This window comes from Pongo pygmaeus, chromosome 1 (assembly GCF_028885625.2).
Source record: "Pongo pygmaeus isolate AG05252 chromosome 1, NHGRI_mPonPyg2-v2.0_pri, whole genome shotgun sequence".
NCBI classification, from domain to species: domain Eukaryota; kingdom Metazoa; phylum Chordata; class Mammalia; order Primates; family Hominidae; genus Pongo; species Pongo pygmaeus.
The window spans coordinates 144,199,964-144,220,487 of NC_072373.2; the positions used below are offsets into that span (position 1 = coordinate 144,199,964).

Genomic DNA, 20,524 nt, shown 5'->3' on the forward strand with positions numbered 1-20,524 from the left:
GTGATGGATCTGGTGGCACATAATACTGTCCACAAATTGATTTTAACTAACTTCTATATTATCAGAAAAGTCCTGTAAGTGTTTTGTTTTGTTTTGTTTTTTAAGCTATGCAATTTCCAGTTGCTGTCAGCTAGGAAATTTAGCATGCCTATAAGACTAATCAACTTCAAGAATCATTACCTCCTAAGGCATTTTCTGAATCAGTGTTAATACCATAAAGTGTGTGGTCCTTCTAAAGTTTGAAATGCTAGAATATTTGTACACATTTACATTACTTAATTAGAGAGCTCCTGGACCTCTCTGAAAAGGATATAGTTTCATAACCTATATAACACAACATATATCCATGGATAAGATAACATGATCTTCAGAAAAATGAAATGAATGTTCTCTTATAAATAGGCTGTAGTATGTGATTCTGGCTAGCAATTTTCTTCTCTAGGCAAAAACCTTCTAATAAATGGATATATAGTTTCTACATAAATAAAACTACGTAAAATTTTTTTTTATTTCTATGGTCTATCTGCAGAACATTTCCTGTGGCCTTTCATATCTTGGTTACAAAAGAAACATTGTGTCAGATTATCCCTTTTTATTTTTGTTTATAATTCACTGGCTTGTCTTCAATGAAAATAATTTAAAGTAATGAATATTTTACTTCTTTTATATTTTCCTTAAATTATAGGGATATCCAGGTCCTCCTGGCGTTCCAGGACCTATCGGTCCATTGGGATTACCTGTAAGTACAGGAAAGACTTTATGATTCCTTCCAGAATGTTTATTTTAATTTAAACTCATAAATTGTTATGCTTTATTGTTGGTTTTTATTCAAAGTAAGTCATGTGTAAACTAGTGGAGACTGCTTCTCTCCCAACTATACAAAACACTCTTGAATTTGTCATGATATCTTGAACTGCCTCACCTCTACTTGGTATACAATCAATTTCAGTTCTGCAACCTAAACTAAAATGCTTTGAAGTTTCTTTTGAATAACCACATATAAGGAAACAGGATTATTAAGATTAGAAGTGAGACCAATTGGATAAATAAATCACAAGTGTAAGTTTCAACATATTTTTCTCAGAAATTTGTAAATATTATCACAACCACATAAAATTCATAAAAATATGTATTTATTCAACAAAAATTGTAGTATTGAAAATATTCCATTTGTTTACAAAAAGATAATGAAACGTTTCCCCTAAATTAATTTTGCTTATCAGAATCTGACAGCTATTGTGAACTTAAAATATGAACAAGATCGGCTTTTAGGATCCCCTGAGCAGAACGCTTCTTATCAGTGAAGACTTTTACTATTTGTGAAGCTTCTGTTTTAAAAATAAGCCCGATTTTCTAGTATATTTGCAAATATGTTGTTGGCTTTTAAAATTAGGAAGACTAGTCTCAAGAACAGTTACTAATATCTTTAGTCACATAAAATAATAAATAAATTTGAAATACTAAAGTTTACTTCATTTTTATCTACCTTGGGTTAATAGATAAGTAAATTTTGTTTTCCAGTTGAGTCTTAATTAAAGACTATAGCTATAAAAATAATTCATTATAATTGACTTAATAATAAATAGCAACTTAATCTCCATTGCAGGCTATTTTTATAGCATATTAATTTGGAACATTTTGTGGCATTTTTATAACAAAAAAACTAATTTTATGTGATGGGATTGTCATAAATATCTAGAATAATAGTAAAGAAATATTACCATAATAGCCATTGCTTTTTTGATGGGCCAGGCAGATTAGACCGGTCTATCTAGCTCAATGGATGTCTCCTTCCTCCATCACTCCATATGTGTTCCTTCTGAAAACAACTTGGTTAGTGAATATTAAAAGCTTCTCCAGTTTTTGTTCAGGGTGTAAACACCCAGATATTAAATTTGTCCAAATAGTAGAATATTTCAAAAGCAGAATATTGGTAGAGGGCAGTATGATTAAAGCATATTTTTAAGGTAGACTAATCAATTGTAAGAATGTCCTGGGAGAATGACATATGTTATAAGAAAGATTATGGCTATTATTCTGATAGTATTCTTGTGAATTCTACAGCTGATTTTTAAATTTACAACATATAGGGTCATGTGGGGGCAAGAGGACCACCTGGGAGTCAAGGTCCTAAAGGACAAAGAGTAAGTAATCTAAGGAAAAAAGTACATTAACCCGCCCAAAATTACTTCATAAATAGTGGAAAATGTGCAACAAAAATAGCATCATACTTTCTAGAATTCTGCTTAGATCTTGTCAGGTTTTTTCTATTTTCATTATATTAGATGAATGCCCTACGTTAATTGAAATACAACTCATAATCTTTTGTAGTTATAAAATCACACTTTTCCATTTTAATTTTTACGTGTATCACTAACTCACATAGAATTCTTGTTTCTTATTCCCAACCTCCAATTCCACTCTTTGAGAGAATGGTAAATGTGAAGATCTTTAAATGAATTATTTCTCTACAGACTTACATAGCAAGGAAAAATAACATCATGACAAAATAAAAGCAATAAGAAGTGGAACAAAGATACACAAGATGAATAAGAGCTTATTAATTGTAAATCAAAGTTATTATAATCATCATTGTCTAATAATTATGTATACAGAATTAAATAACAAATCTTCATCTCTTTAAGTTGTATCTTAAACATTAAATCATTTTTAAAGAAATAAGAGCCACTATTTATTGCATGCCTGTCACATGCCAGGCACTCTTTCATATATTATCTCAATGCTCAAAACCACCCAAGAGAGAAATATTATATCTTAGGTATTATAGTTGAGGGAACCAGGGCTCTCAAAGTTTAAGTATATGGCCTCTATAGACACACAGAGAAATGGCACCACCAGTATTCAAACCTTAGTGTGTCTGACTCCAAAGCCCATGCTATTCAATACCATATGGAATATCAGGGAGTATTTTTTAAATTAATTTGGATATGTGGGCTTTAAGGATTCTGTGTTATGCCTTGACCTTACTTTGATTTAAATTTTAGAGCTTATGAAGAAAATATTTTAAAATTCTAAAAATATCTTCTACCTAACCATGGTAAAAAAACAAACAAACAAAAACAAACAAAACAAACAAACAAAAAAAAACCTTGCAGTTTTCCAGTTGGCAAATGGGAGAAAATTGTTAATGAATTCCCAGTTTGAAGTAATGATTTTAAAGTCATGTCCTGTGTTTTTGGTGAAGCTTGAAGAAAGAGAGCAGATTTGCCTTTATTATTGTTTCTTTTCTGAAAAACTATTTTCCTTCCTGGGTTACAGATTTATACTCTATGGTCACATCTCTAATATATTAGCCCAAATGAGATTTAAAATAAAATAAAAAATGATGATAGATGATTTGTACCCAAACTGCCATTTAGTGGTTAGTACCCTGCCAGCATTCAATATTTAGTTAGGTCAAATGTGTTTATTCAACTTTGCATTAGTCATAATGGGAAAGTTCAACCAATTTGTGACAGATGAAAAAAAGAAGAAATACTTATTTGTTCCTTTTGTTAATTAAGTAATTTGAGTCCTTAGGCACAAGCTGTGTATCTAAGCACAGTCTTTTCCTAAACCACTTTGTGCTGTCTCATTAAGTCATGTGGAAAATTCGTTTGTTCTGCAGTTTTCTAACTTCACCGTGATCCTATTGCTGTTTCCTGATTTGTCACTTTGTCATCAATTCCGACCTCCCCAATGATCTATTTTCCTCACATCCTTCAAATACATTTTACTGATTATCTCCCAAAATGGCTCCTCATCATTTTTAAAATTTTTACCCAGTATCCAAACAAGGAAGATTTGTTTAGAAACAAGGGCTTTAAAAGAGGGAGAGAGAGAGAGAGAGCTTTCTTTACTGAACTACTGTTTTAGGTAAACAATGGACATTGGGCATACAAAAAACATACCGAAGACCAGAATATTCGAGAAAGAAAATAGTATTGGGAACTTCCCTTCTGGTAGCCACTGATATATTCCTATTTTTACTCTCTTCTCTCTTCAATCCATTCCCCACTAGGGCTGTAATCCCAATACTCTAGATCCATTCTTCCCAATGTTTTTCACTCACAAAAAATGAGAATATTGGTCCCGCCTACTGAGATAAATAAAAAGGGGACCTAGCTGCAGATTCCTGTGTCTAGCCTTTCCTTGCCACCCCAAAGGCTGAGGAGGGCACGATTTTCAGCATACCTATAATCTCTTTGTGGAAAATATGTGTCATAGTATGTTGGAGGGAAGCTCTGCCCTAAGTACATTTGCACAGAGACCACACAGAGAATTTTCATTATGGAACTGGTAGTTATACTCTCTTGCTGTTCTGACTGTGATTGATGCTGTTAACATATGGCCATATGACCATCATGAAGGGTAGGACTACTCCAAGGAGTCTGCTTCCTATCTGCTTCTCTCTTGCCCATCCATCCACCTTACAGTTATATAATATTTACCGATTCCCTGCAACCTGTCAAACATTATTAATACCATGGAGGATTCTAGACGTAATTATCTCTTACATCTAAACCGCATAGATTTTACAGTCTAATGGCTTTTGAAGTATCATGCAGTATTGAAATTTTTCCAAAGGACAGGAAAAACCCAAACAAATAATAACGTCCTACCATCTCAAGAAATAAGTAACCCTGCCTTTTATATAGCTGAAAAAGATAACAGGATTGATTAAAAATATCATTCTTATAGAGATTCTTAGAAGAGAAACATGGCATAAACTTTAAAGTATTATTATTTATCCTACGTACTCTAAGCTTTGTTTCTACCTGCATGTTTAGCTGAAGAATAATTAAATAAAATGAAATAATTTAACATACCAAAGCTAATTAGTATAATACACAAAATCATGTCCCTTGTGTAGACAATATAAGCTAGCAGATTCTCTAATTCAGTACCAGAAAGATAGTGGTTTAGCCTCTTGGGTCACTAGAAATCAGCACAACATCAGCTGCACATTGAACTCTTCAGAACTAGGCAACTGATCCCTTGGTATTACTCCATTATACGCCTCTGTGTCCAGCTACCCAAACAGGAGAGATGACACAGAGCAAAGTTAACCTCATCTTTTTTCTTGATCATGAATTGGCAAGGATCATGAGACACGTTTAAGTTTGCACTCTTTCTCTAGAGGGGCAGTATAGAGGCATACAACTGAGCGTTTGTATTCAAACTATGCTGCTTAAGATTTAAATGGGAGGGAAAGATTAAAATAACTCTATTAAAAATATGTAATGTTTTAAGGTTTTCTATGGAGGAAGTAAAACTGATCTGCCTATAGAAATTCTGAAATTTGTCCCTTTCAAGGAAATGCTTACCATATAGGGGGAAGCAGTCCTCAATTTTCGCATTTAGATTCAAAACTAGATTCAATACCTGAAGCACTCCAAATGATAAGGCAGAGCTCCTCTGTCGTTTCTTCTCCTGAAATAGTTTATAACAAGAATAGGATCAAAATATTTTTTTCCTTAAAATCACTGATAATGTTAGTTTTTGTTTAATAGAACGTTTTGTTTCAGCTGTGTAAATCAAGAGCCAGAAAAGACTGCTAGGCCTAATTAGTTAGGCACGTGAGTAATGTTAACATCATATGAAGTAGTGGTTCTGTAAATTGATCATTTATGAATTTAGTTATTGCCCATAATTCAAGCAGTATTTATTTTATGAACCATGCTTAGTTTATGTAGCTAAGCTATCAAATTTTTATTTCTGCTATGAGAACTTACTAATACAGCTCAGTGCAGCCAACTTTAATTTTCCTAAGAATGTAAATATTAGATTTTCTCTTTAGCCAGCATAGTTACTCCAAGAGAATATCCATGAGATATTTTTAAACGGTTATTTTAAAATATAACTATGCCAAATTTAGGTGCCTATTATAATGCTATTTGCCTAACTTTCTTACAGCCTGTCATAAAGCTTATTTTATCTTAGAAGTCAAAGCAGACATATACAGTAACCCATGGGATAACTTCTATAACCAATATCAGCGTGAAATTTAAAGATGTTGATAAAGCTAAGCTTTCAGTTAATTAGCTTACTCTTGCTTTAAACAGAGACAGCACCAAGCTTTCCTAGAGTTCTTCTGCCAACCTTAAACTCTTAACTAGCAACTTTAGGCTTTATTACCTTTAATTAATATAACTGCATTATTTACACCTTCAGGTTGTTTTTTAAACTAAATGTGGCTATCATCACTGTGGGCACAGAACTTCTCTTTCTTCATTCCCTGTGTTGTCTTGACTTATAAAATGAAATAATAAAGTGAAAGTATCTTTCTAAGTAAAGCGTTTTTTTTAAGGAAGTATTCTTTTTTATTGATACATATTTGTACGTATTTATGGGCTGGGTGTGATATTTTGTTACATGCATAGAATGAATAGTGAGCAAGTCAGGGTATTTAGGGTATTTCATTCATTACCTTTAGCATTTATCATTTCTATGTATTGGGAACATTTCAAGTCCACTCTTCTGGTTATTTTGAAATATACAATAAATTATTGCTAACTATAGTCACCCTACTCTGTTATTGAACAAAAGAACTTATTTCTATTTCATTGCATGTTTGTACCCACTAACCTCCCTTTATCTCCCTCTCCCATCCATACACCCTTCCCAGCCTTTGGTATCTATTGTCCTACTCTCTACCTCCATGAAATGAACTTTTTTAGCTCCCACATATGAGTGTGTAGGGCAGCCAGAGATCACCTCCAGCCCCCATTTTAGCCCTCAGTGGGCTCTTCAGCAGGATCTGGAAACCAGATTTACACAGGCAGATTAACAAGAGACAAGTTACAAATTATATTAGTTTTGTGTGTATATGGGGATCTTTACAAGAGAGTGAAGTCTGAACTGCCCCAAACAAGATGCTTTTATACTTCTTAGACAAAGAGTGATAAATTTGAGAAAAAGTGACAGGACAAAGAAAATCTAGCTAAAGTGGTAAACGTTTCTAGGGAAGTCACTAAGAGATATATTGGCGAGGGGGTGTAAAACAGGTGGAAGATATGAGTTACTTCATTAAAGTGTGTTTATTCAGGTCCATTGCAGCCTTCAATTGTAAGTCTCTGGTGATAAGGGCTATTTTCTCATACTGGTATGGAGAAGGTAGCCCTCCCAGAGGGATCTTTATTGCTTGCTGCATGCAGGAGGAGACAGATTAGCTCACCCTTTTGGAAACTACAATTTCTCCAGTGTTTTCATGACATATTTTGGGATGGTATGTCCTTCATTCCTTCAAGTGAGAACATGCGGTGTTTGTCTTTCTGTGCCTGGGTTATTTCACTTAATATAATGACCTCCAGTTCCATCCATGTTCCTACAAATTATTCCATTGTGTACATATACCACTTTATTTATCCATTTGTCCATTGAAGGACACTTAGTTGATTCCATATCTTTGCTATTGTGAATAGTGCTGCAATAAACATAGGTGCAAAAGTCCCTTTGATATGTGATTTATTTTCCTTTGGATAAATACCCAGTAGTGGGATTCCTGGATTGTATGGTAGTTCTTTTTTTTTTTTTTTTTTTTTTTTTGAGACAGAGTCTCATCCTGTTGCCTCACCCTGTTGCCCAGGCTGGAATGCGGTGGCATGATCTCGGCTCGCTGCAACCTGTGCCTCCCAGGTTCAAGCAATTCTCCTGTCTCAGACTCCTGAGTAGCTGGGATTACAGGCACCAGCCACCATGCCCAGCTAATTTTATATTTTTAGTAGAGACGGGGTTTCACCACGTTGGTCAGGCTGGTCTCAAACTCCTGACCTCAGGTGATCCCACCCGCCTTGGCCTCCCAAAGTGCTGGGATTACAGGCATGAGCCACCACACCCAGGTGGTGTGAAATCTCCATACTCTTTTTATGAGAAATCTCCATACTCTTTTCCATAGTGGCTATGGAATTAGTAATAATTCACATTCTCACCAACAGCATATAAGAGTTCCCTTTGCTGTGCATCCTGGCCAAAATCTATTGATTTTTGTCTTTTTAATAATAGTCATTCTTCCTGTGATATGATGATATCTTATTGTGGTTTTGATTTCCATTTTCCTGATAATTAGTGATGTTGAGCATTTTTTCATGTGTCTGTTGGCCATTTGTTTGTCTCTTAAGAAATGTCTGCTCACGTCCTTTCCCCAATTTTTAGTAGAATTATTTTTTTAACTACTGAGTTGTTTGAGTTCCTTGTGTATTCTGGATATATAGTTCCTTGTCAGATGAATAGTTTGCAAATATGTTCTCTCATTCAACAGGTTGTCTCTTCACACTGTTGATTGTTTCTTATATTGTATGGAAGCTTTTTCGTTTACCATAGTCCCATTTGTCTATTTTTGGTTTTGTTTCTTGTGCTTTTGAGGTTTTAACCCAAAAATTATTGCCCAGGCCAATGTCATGGAGCTTTTCCCCTGTTTTCTTCTAGAAGTTTTATAGTTCCGAGTCTTCATATTTAAGTCTTTAATCCATTTTGGGTTGATTTTTGTGTATGGTGATAAATAAGGGTTTAATTCTTCTGCATCTGGATATACAGTTTTCCTAACATCATTTATTGAAGAGGCCATCCATTCCCCATTGTGTGCTCTTGGCACCTTTGTCAAAAATCAGCTGGCTATAAATGTGTAGATTTATTTCTGGGCTCTCTTTTCTGTTCTATTCGTCTATGTGTCTGTTTTTATACTAGTACCATGCTGTTTTGGTAACTATTGTTTTGTAGTATATTTTATTTTATTTTATCTTTTAAAGATGGGGTGTCACTCTGTCACCCAGGCTGGAGTGCAGTGACGCGATTATATCACATTGCTGCCTCAAATTCCTGGGCTCACATGATCCCACTGCCTCAACCTCCCAAGTAGCTGGTTCTACAGGCACATTCCACCATGCCTGGCTAATTTGTAAATTTTTTGTAGAGACAGGGTCTTGCCATCTTACCCAGGCTGATCTTGAACTCCTGGGCTCAAGTGATCCTCCCTCCTTGGCTTCCCAAAATGTTGGATTACAGGTATGAGCCACCACACCCAGCCCAGTAGTGTACTTTAAAGTCATGTAGTGTGGCACTTCCAGCTGTATTCTTTCTGCTTAGGATTACATTGGCTATTTAGGCTCTTTTTTGTGTTCCATATGAATCTTAGGATTTTTTTTCTATCTCTGTGAAAAATGACATTGGTATTTTGATAGGGATTGCACTGAATCTCTAGATTGCTTTGAGTAGTAAAAGTATTTTTTAAATGTAAAACATAAAATGAGTGGTTATCATTACTGTATGTATTCCTTAATTTTAGAGGGAGTTCCTTGATTTGCAATACCAGTCAGCACTTTACTTGTGAATGTTTAATATTCATTTTGTAAACTTCTAAATTTCAGGTCCTCTCTTCCAGCCTGAATTCACTTGCTGACAGGATTAACCTCATTTCTTTTTAACATTTGAAAAAATATTATAAACTTAATAAAGCACAGTTGTTCAGTCTTTGTACATTTAGACATCATGGGAGTCAGGCTACTCACCTAACATCTACAGACTTCAGTTTCTTCATCTTAAAAAGTGGGGTTTGGACTAGTTCAGCTATGGCAGTAGGTGATTTCTGTGCCCAAACAAGAAACTGGCAATTAATTATGAGACTTACTCCAGCTAGATGCAGCCTTTTCTACATGTATCTAGGCAGCCACTTAATCTGATTTTATCCAAGAAATGAAATGTATTTTCTATCTTTGGACCAAACAATCTTTTTAAATAAAATTCTAAATATACAACTGTGTGTCCAGGGGCCTTTTGAAGCTTAATGCTTATGGCTGCCACCACGTAAACTTAGAAGGACTTCTAACTTTCTAACTCTCTATCACTAGCCTTGGAGATATCTACTTCATTGGGCTTGATCATCTAGAGTCAAACTCCTTATCTTCCACCGCTCCTCCCTCTCCACCCTAAGCAAACCTACATTTCTAATTTGTTTTCTATTGATGCTGTTATCTTCTACCAATTACTCAGTAATAAAATATCAAAGAAATACATAGCAATCCTAGGTTGTAAAGGAGTTTTAAGGGCCCAATTTATTATCAGTGGACACATTTTCAATTTAGAACTTACTTGTTTTTTATAGTATTTTAGAATGTTGACCACTCATTCCTTTTCACACTCTTTCGGCCTTCTTCTTTTGTTACTCAAAAAAAATTAGCTGTGTTTCTTTCGGAGCAAAAAGAGAAGAATCAGACATTGCATTGAAGGTGCTAGAGAAAAAGAATCAATACAGACAGCTGAAATTTCAAGATCATCTTGAGGGTTGAGGGTGATTATTACAGCAAATTCCTGAGGGACCTTCATGCTTAAAACTTGAGTCATCCTTTGAACATTGTTCTTTTTTCATCTTCGGTTACTCAATTATTGAATATTCTAAGCATGACCCCTCATCAGAACTTTGCACTTGCTGTTTTTTCTGCTACAGTGATCTTCCCCGAATTATTTGTGTAGCTTGCAACCTTACCTCTTTTAGGTGTCTACCCACATGTCACTTTAGAGAGACTTTTCAGACCACCCTATCTGAAATAGTCCTCCCCACCTTGGATACTCTCTAGTTCTTTGTTTTTCTTCATTATACTTAACTACATATTTTCATTTTATAATTTAGTTTTACATACTTATTTGCTTGTTTATGAATTCAGGGATTTGTCTCTTCTCCCTACCATGTCCTCTGGACCTAAAACAATGCTGGCTTATAGTAGGCACTCAGTATACATCTGCTGAATGAATAACACATGTTAAAAAATACTGATCTATGAAATTAAGTCCATGCTTCTCAACTTGATCTTCAAGGTCTTGCGCAGTAAGACTATAGTTCAGTTTTTCAGTCCTTCATTGGAAAATAGAGCAGAAAGAAAGTTGGGAATAGATTATGGAGTACCTTGATTATAGACTTAGAAATTGTAGGGCCGGAGCTATGGCTTTATCAGGATCAGTGGAGCTACAGATCCTCCATGAAGTGTGTTCTGTCCAAATCCATGAATGTGCCTCAGAGGATCAAGGAATGCAGTTACCCTAAGAGTTCCCAAGAAGAGAGTCCTATTATAGTAAATAGCTTTTAATAATATAAAGCTAAACCAAAGCTTATCTCAGATGGGATACAGGAGAAGATTCTGAAGCCTAAAGGACTCCTTCAAATCTGTATGTTGTCCTGGGAGATTTGTATCACCGTTCTGTATAGAAATCCTCAGCATCAGTTTTCTGCCAAATTATTTATAAGTAAACTTCAGACCTTCACCTTATAAGTCCCAGTCTTCTTTTCCACACTTACATCTTAATATTTCTCAACATGTAATCAATAGCCTAACCAAACTACTTTTTTATTCTTTGAGTATCTGTTTTCATGCCTCTATATTTTTTTCACATACTATCCCTCATTGTATAGTTTCTTCTATTTTGAATAAGTCTATGAGAACTTGACCTCCAGCTGCTAAAAATATCTTTATTTCCCATTACAAATGTGAAGTTTGTCTCCCTCTTTGAATTCTTGTTTTGGTCCTTGGCATGTCTTATCTCTCTATATATTATTGTCTTTTGTATATTTGTATAGTAGAGAAACGTTCTCTCAATTATAAATCACCACAACACCTAATATAATTCCTTTTCCACAGGTATTCAGTTAGAGTCTGTAGAATTCAATCAAGTCCCTGAACAAGGACTTTAAGATCTTCCAAAGAAAGTTATAATTTAATGGAAGACTATTCTGTCATTTTATTATAGAATGATTTTTGCAACGGCTTTTTTGCAACTAATTATTGAATGAACACTGAGAAGCTTTAAATTTACACAAATATTTTCAGTAGTATTTTCTCTACCTTTTCTGTGCCCCTGCCATCTCCCAGTAATTCCTGACAGGTAGTTGCATAGCAGGTACAATGCAGTCAGCACTCATTTTCTTTCTTTCTTTCTTTTTTTTTTTTTTTTTCATTCCAGCTAAACTTTATTTCTTTTTTTTTCTTCAATTTTTATTTTAAGTTCAGGGGTACATGTAGAGGAGGTGCGGGTTTGTTACATAGATAAACATGTGACATGGTGGTTTGCTGCGCAGATCATCCCATCACTTAGGTATAAAGCCCAGCATCCATTAGCTATTCTTCCTGATACACTCCCTCCCCGCAGGCCCCCTGACAGGCCCCAGTGTGTGTTGTTCCTCACCATGTGTCCACGTGTTCTCGTCATTCAGCTCCCACTTATAAGTGAGAAAATGCGATGTTTGGTTTTCTGTTCCTGCATTGCTATCATTTTCTAATAATGTGAAGAGAAGAGCACCATTTAAAAATATTAAACTTAAGGAGACTGTTTAGAGAAACAAATCCAGCCACTTTTAATTTAGAGTTGATTAAGAACAAATTCTGGCTGGCTGCTGAGTAAATTATAAAGTGAACAAAATACCCAAATAACACACCTATATTATAACCATCTCAACCACTGTGTTAGCTATTTTTGTGCTCATTTGACTTACTATTTGTCATTAAATCTTAAAAACATGGGCCGATTCTCCCATGCAGATAGGTTGAGCCATATACGCAGCTGTATTATTTTCTGTTGTCAGGGCATAAAATCAACATCTTGGCCGCACGCGGTGGGCGGTGGCTCACGCCTGTAATCCCAGCACTTTGGGAGGCCTAGGCGGGTGGATCACAAGGTCAGGAGATCAAGACCATCCTGGCTAATACAGTGAAACCCTGTCTCTACTAAAAATACAAAAAAATTAGCCAGGCGTGGTGGCGGGCGCCTGTAGTCCCAGCTACTCGGGGGGAGGCTGAGGCAGGAGAATGGAGTGAACCTGGGAGGCGGAGCTTGCAGTGAGCCGAGATCGCGCCACTGCACTCCAGCCTGGGCAACAGAGTGAGACTCCGTCTCAAAAAAAAAAAAAAAAAAAAAAAATCAACATCTTCATCTGTGAGGACACATAACAGTTAAGAAAAAAAAAAAGGAACATTTCAAATTAACAACAGGATATTTTTTTCACCTCTAGGGACCAAGAGGACCAGATGGTCTCTTAGGGGAACAAGGTATACAAGGTGCCAAGGTAATCATTGATTTTTCTCATTTCATATGTAGTTAAATTTTATTGAGCCCATATGTCCTACCGGTCTAAAAAACAATATATTTCCCTACAAAAGTATGGTTCTAAATTTTCTCTTTGTCTAAATATGAAATACATAAAGTTTTTACTACACACACAGAGATGTTTTCTTTTCAATATTGAACTATATACTTACTGTCTTTTTTGTATGTGAGTATATGCTAGCATATATAAGACCATAATTCACATTCTTACTAACTCACCTGGCTTTGATACTTTGTTAGGGTGAGAAAGGAGATCAAGGAAAAAGAGGGCCTCATGGTCTTATTGTAAGTAATAAAACATTTCATGTTAAATATGAACATTTTAAGTCTTTTTTGTTTTTCTTAGTATGATTAATCTTTTTGGAGGGGACTACTTGACTCAAGAATTTCCTTTCTCATGTAGGGTAAGACTGGAAACCCTGGAGAAAGAGGAGTTCAAGGGAAACCAGTAAGTAATTTAAAAAATCATGCTATGAACAATTTTTATCTGCATTTTTGGGAGAGAGGGGCTGCTCAAACAATGTTTGGGGGATTTTTTAACACATAAAAATTATATATATTTGCAGTATACAATGTGATATTTTGATATATGTATAAATTATGAACTGATTCCCTTTATCTGCTTTATTCTCTAATACAACTATCGTTTAGTATTCAGTATGTTGGACTAAAAGAATATAAGTTCTTTTTCTCCTTTAATCATTGGGTCATTGTTTTATTTGAGCAAGTTGCTTATCCATTCTGGGCCTGGGTTGTACCTATCCATAACTGGTGGTTGTAACTGTTACTTTTACTTCACTCTAGTTATGATAAATTAGTTTTACTGTAAAACTCATTTCAAAATAAAATGGTGTGACATATAAATATAATGAGACACTAATAAAGCTAACATAATAACTAACTTTTTTCAGGCCTCTTGCCTGGTTTTCTTTTAACTCAACTTGAATTCCTTTTAGGCCTTTGGAGTATAGAGCTGTGTGTGTCTTCCTGCCTTCCTATGGCACTGCTTAAGAGTTGTTAATATTTTATAATACTAGTTATTTTCCTACCATCAAAAATCTTACCAGAATTATACATTTTTTTTCCCTGAGAGGCAGCAAGTTCTATGGTTATCATCACTAAGTAAGAGGAAAAAAATGTTAAATAAAGATTTACCCACACATGCATACTTACACAGACACATAAGATAGTACATGTATATGAGCACATAAGCTTAAGTATATGAATATTTTTACTTTCATTCAGAATTTTAATTTTTAATGATGACATTTTGATTTGTTATATACACATATATGTATAATATAAAGTTATAAAAATAAATAATGTAAATAGATTGCAGCTCGGAAGACAGAAAAGGATAGAATAAAAATGTTTTAGCCGCTATAGTATTAATAATTGTCTAAGTAGTAAATGTCACTGCATTTGCTTGTTCCTGTTTGAAATCTGCTGCCCCCTGCCCGCTGTTTCCCACAATAACATTGTATTTAACAGTGATCCAACCTGAAATACCAGACACCTAAGACAGAAAATAAATGACTATGTCTAGGAAAGAACTTGTGTGTGGCACTGTGTTATTGATTAACGTTATCCTCAAAGAATATTACTTAAGTTTTAATATTCATCATCTGAGTTTCTATTATATTGATATAAATGGTGTTTGTATAGATTATGACTACTTTGATATACTTTATACAGTGCTGATACATTGCAGTGAGTGGAAAAGTTTGGAGGTCAAGTTCATCCCTCTCATTTAAAAAAAAATGAGGCCCAGAGAAGTAAAATTACTTATTCATTTTGTATTCATTGATGAGCTGAAAATAAGGGTAAAAATATAAGTCATTCATTGTTGACCTTCCCTAGAATTTTACTTTCATTTTCAGTCCATCAATGTATGCTTGTATAAACGCGATATTTCATGTTTGACTTTCTCAATTAAATAAAAGATACTAGAATCATTTTGTAATCTTACCCTGGTTTGTAACCTTACCTGGCAAACAGGTCTCTTAGACTCCTGGAAGAATTAAATTACCTTAGTGCATGACATGGTTAGACATTAAATATGAATTTATAATAGTTGTTGAGGTTTACTTAGCTCTATACCTACATTGTCTCCTTCTCCTTGATTGAATTGAGATCTTGGAGAAGCTGGGAAAAGTCCATTGAAAAAAGCCAAGCAAGCCCCAAAGATTCACTTGATCCTTCAGCACAGTGTTAGTGTTTTTAGTCATTTATGCACTATCAACAAACAGGCAGTGCTGTATATTAGAAAGATAAATTCAAGGTCAGATTGATCTTTGGTCTAGTGTATGCTCCTAAAAACCATATAACCTTGTTTAAATTGGTTAGGGCTGAGCATGGTGGCTCATGCCTGTAATCCCAGCACTTTGGGAGGCAGAGGCAGAAGGATCTCTTGAGCCCGGGAGTTCGAGACCAGCTAGGGCAATGTGGTGAGACCCCCATCTCTAAAAATACATATCTTTTATTTTTAAAATGAATTTTAAAAAATGGTTGGGATAAGAGCTCTAAGACCCTCTCCATCTCTAAATTTTCATAATTTTAAGCCAGAAATTAAATGAAAACTGGCAACACATAGTGCTCTGGTAATCCAGATAACTAGTAAAAGTATATTTGTCTGTGGACCAGCACGGTTTCCTATACAATACTTGCCTCCCATACATCTGACCCAAAAGAAAATCAGGAAGAAAGACCACAATCCATTGTGTTATTAAGGTGTTAAGGCCTGGATCACTATTTTAGTTTCTCTAAATAATATAAAAACTATCATAACTCATACGTTACTGAGTTTTTTTATCTAGGTATTCTATCAGTTTGTGAGATAGGGGTGTAAAAATTCTTCAACTATAATTTTGTGTTTCTCTATTTCTCCCTTTAATTCTTTCTAATTTTGCTATGTATTTTTAAATTCTATTGTAAGTTTATTCACATTTATAATTATTATGTCTTCCTGATCAACTGATCCTTTTTTTGTTAAAAAATATTCTTCTTTATCTCTGGTAATACTTTTTACTCCTGGTAATACTATTTGTTGTGAAGTATATGTTATCTGATATTAATACTCATATAAAGTTTCTCCAGCTTTCTTATGCTTGCTGCTTACATGGCATATCTTGTTCCTTAATTTACTTTCAACCTACCTGTGTCTTGATATTTAAAGTGAATATCTTATAGTTGGACCTTGTGTTTTATTCATTCTGACAATTTCTGCCTTTTAATTTGAGCATTTGTTCAATTTTAATTTAATGTAATTATTGATATGTAATTGATGTGGTTAGATTTGGGTCTCCCATTTAATGATCTGTTTTTCTTTCTGTCCTTTTTGTTGTTATTGTTCAATGTCTTCTGTTGGTATTGAATAATTTTGAGAATTCTATTTTAATCTGTCTGTTGGATTTTTAGCTCTATTTCTTCTCATTATAATTTTCCATGGTTATTCTAGGTCAAGGGACAGCAAACTTTTTCTGTGAAGTGCCACAAAATAAGTATTTTATGTAAATACTTAACACAAGTATAAGAAACTTGCCAACAATATAGGTCCATTTACTAATACTTTTTTATGCTATAATTGTTTTATGTATTACATCTACATATATTTTAAACTACGCATTGCAAAGTTATAATTTTTGCTTCAACATAAATAAAATACTTTCATGATGTAAATGAAATACATACTTTAGAGATGTTTAATGGGGAAAAAATGTTTATCACTTACCCACATATTTGCCATTTCTGATGTTATTCATTCCTTTCTGAAGATTTGTGTTTCCAAATGGTGTCATTTTCCTGTAACCTATAGAACATCCTTTATATTTCTTGTAGTAAAGTCTGCTAGTACATATTTCTCTTAGTTTTTGTTTATAAAATGTCTTTATTTTTCCTTTACTTTTGAAGTATAGTTTCACCGGATATCAGATTTTAGGTTGACGGAGTCTTTTGGGGGATTTTTTTGTTTTCATTCAGCACTGTAAAGATAACTTGCCATTTTCTTTTGGCCGCCAGTATTTCTGATAAGTAGTCCACAGTTATTTATATATATATATATATAATTAATCCCTTGCATATAATGTATCATTATATTTTATTGGAATCAATCATATTGGAAGTCATATATTGGTTTTGCCACTTACTAGCAGTCTTGACTTTGTACAAATTACTTAACTTCTCTGGGCTTCAGTTTCCCTATCTTTGATATAGGAAATCTTTCATAGTTATGACAAATGTATAACAAATGATATTAGAGCCTGGCACAGGCTCTAATAAATAACAACCAAAATAGTCATTATTATCCTCATGGTCATCATTATCATAGTTACTGGGTTGAAGTCATAGAGAAGGGAGTTCTAAAAAGCCTTAAAGATAATTTTTATTTTATTCCAGCTTGTGCTTTTCCTCTTTATCCCCAATAAAAATAGAGTCCACTTAAATTATTTCATAGCTTTGCAAAAGAGCTTTTATGCAGTATCAACAGCATTAAAAGTACATGATAAGCTTGATATTATGTCTAAACATACTTTACAAAGAAAATTGGGCAGACATTATTTAAAGTTCTGGAGTTTTCTGTATATTTCAGTTGGTCTACTAGGCACAGAGAGATTCCTTATAATGATCCTATCTCTTAATTAAGGAGCCTGGAGTAAATAGGCACCATATCATTTACATGACTGAAACAGGACCTCAACCAGATGGGAGTCCATAATTTTACGTATTTCCCTTTCCTTAGCCAGAGAAACTGAACATAGCATTAAAGATTATAACTTAGAAGATAGTGTGTTGCTAAGAACTTTGAATATCTTTACTTCTAATTTAATGTCATATTTTTATACCTTTTAGTTTTTAAGGTAAAATGGTATTTGTGATTAGCTGTATAGTTATCAGTTTTCCTGAGGTCAATAATGTAGAAGATGCAACTTATGGCCGGGTGCAGTGGCTCACGCCTGTAATCCCAGCATTTTGGGAGGCCAAGGCAGGTGGTTCACGAGGTCAGGAGATTGAAACCATCCTGGTTAACACGGTGAAACTCTGTCTCTACTAAAAATACAAAAAAAAAAAAAAAAAAATTAGCTGGGCATGGTGGCAGGTGCCTGTAGTCCCAGCCACTCGGGAGGCTGAGGCAGGAGAATGGCGTGAACCCAGGATGTGGAGGTTGCAGTGAGCCAAGATCACGCTGCTGCACTCCAGCCTGGGTGACAGAATGAGACTCCATCTCAGAAAAAAAAAAAAGATGCAACTTACAAAAGGGTCAACATGTTATGTATTGTCAGTGGTCATCAGTGCCTCACACACAGTAAATGCTCAATAAATCTTTGACTGAGTCAGAGAAGACTCAGAATTTGGTTTAGTGTTCTATCTACTTCATATCTGAGATGCTCTTTTATGGTACTACAAAGAGTGTAAAGATGGGGAAAAAAGGAAGTTACAGGTCCAGTATGGTTATTTCCGGTTATCTAGGTTCCAAGACTCCTGTGCCTTGCCATGGTTTAAAGGCAAAAGTCATACTTATTAACACATCACAAGGATTATTATTTTTGGAAAAAAGAAACTTTATATGAATATTAAAACTGTAAAGAAATTCAGATTTAAAATAATTTTGTATAATTATTTGTCACAATATAGGAGTGAGAATTAAATAAAAATAGGGGTAGATATAAAGAACTCCTACAACTCAAGAAAAAAAAACAACCTGATGGAAAAATGAGCAAAGGACTTGAATAGCCATTTCTCCAAAGAAGATATACAAATGGCCAGTAAGCACATGAAAAGATACTCAACATCACTAGTCATTAGGGAAATGAAAATCAAACCACCATGGGATACTATTTCACAAACATTAGAATGCTGTTCTGAAAAAAAAAAAAAAAAGAAAGAAAGAAAATTTGTGTGGCCAAGGATGTGGAGGAATTAGAACCCTTGTGCATTACTGGTACAAATATAAAATAGGGGGACTGCTGTGGAAAACAGTTTGGTGGTTTGTCAAGAAGTTAAACAGAGAATTACCATATGATCTATCAGTTCCACTTCTAGGTAGATACCCAAATAATTGAAAAAAGGGACCATACAGATACTTGCATACCCATGTTAATAGCCACATTATTCACAATAGCCAAAAGTTGGAAGTGATCCATGTTCTTTGATAGACGAATAGGTAAACAAAATGTGGGATATGCATACAGTGGACCCAATCTTAAAAAGCAGGAAGTTTTGACACATGCTACAACAGGGATGAACCTTGAAGACATTATGCTAAGTGAAATAAGCCAGTCACAGAAAGATAGATATTGTATGATCTCACTAATATGAGGTACTTAGGGTAGTCGAATTCATGGAGACAGAAAATAGAATGGTGGTTGCCAGGGAATAGAAAAAAAGCGGTGATGGGGAGCTAGTATTTAATGGGTACAGAGTTTCAGTTTGGGAAGATGAAAAAGTTCTGGTAATGGTTACACAACATTGTGAATGTACTTACTGCCACATAACTTTACATTTAAAAATGGTTAAAATAGTAAATTTTATGTTGTGTGTATCTTACCACAAAAGCAAAAAAAAAAAAAAAGAATAGCAATAGACAGAAAAGTTGGGTGGAAGGATCCATAGGAAAGCTAAGGTAAGGAAAGTGTCTAAAACATCTTCACACACCACTTTTCCTACAAGTATTGCCTTTATTTGTCCAGGGTTTACAGGGATTGCCTGGAAATACAGGTGACAGAGGACTGCCAGGAGAGCCAGTAAGTTTATCTTTATACTTTTCTAATTGTGTTTTTCTCATAATGTACATTTACATTTACATTATTGTTCTGTTGTGCTGTGACTGGTATGTTTTAGAAAGCAGCGTTTATCATAGACACCATAGACTAATCACACAGAATGAAAAATAACAGTTTATAGTGCCTTTCTGGTTTCATATAGTCAAATATGGTGCTGTTTTTCTGGAGCTGTTAAATCTGAGCGTATTTCTGTTTTCAACAAAGAAAACTCTGTTTTATTGAATCTCAGAAATTCTCTTTCTGAATGGCTTGCTGTTCTTATAATTATTACGTTGCCACACACGCACAATCACATTTATGAGGCAATTTCTATAATTAGACCATATAGAAAGAAGCCAAATTTTACATCTGATGGGCCAAAATGTGCAAACATGACAGAAATGCAGTTACATCAACAGTACAAAAGCTTGCATCAATACGAAAACTTATGAAATCGTTATGAAACCGTTTCATAAATATGATTCAATTATAGAGTTTCCATGGACGGTAAGTTGTGAAAAGGAAAGACCTGTCACACCTACTTTCTTACAATTTATTTTTTGCCAATGAAGTCATTCTTCTGGTTAATAGTGTCAGATGTAATGTGCTATATAATGTGCTTCTAAGATGTACAAACAATATAGTCTTTCAAACAACTGCATTGATTTTATCATCAG

The 20,524-nt window shown here is 34.4% G+C and overlaps 1 protein-coding gene across 8 annotated transcripts in view; it reads left to right on the top strand.

Annotated features, from left to right (window-relative positions):
- COL24A1 (collagen type XXIV alpha 1 chain) overlaps nucleotides 1-20,524 on the top strand; it is a 428,817-nt gene that overhangs the window by 256,528 nt on the left and 151,765 nt on the right. For 7 of the 8 annotated variants that reach the window (XM_063653313.1, XM_054478067.2, XM_063653314.1 and 4 more), the window contains 6 exons: nucleotides 686-739; nucleotides 2,091-2,144; nucleotides 12,995-13,048; nucleotides 13,330-13,374; nucleotides 13,493-13,537; nucleotides 19,776-19,829. In XM_063653313.1, the coding sequence (XP_063509383.1) occupies nucleotides 686-739; nucleotides 2,091-2,144; nucleotides 12,995-13,048; nucleotides 13,330-13,374; nucleotides 13,493-13,537; nucleotides 19,776-19,829 (306 nt within the window). The remainder of the gene's footprint in view (nucleotides 1-685; nucleotides 740-2,090; nucleotides 2,145-12,994; nucleotides 13,049-13,329; nucleotides 13,375-13,492; nucleotides 13,538-19,775; nucleotides 19,830-20,524) is intronic. The other variant, XM_063653317.1, reaches the window with a different exon arrangement.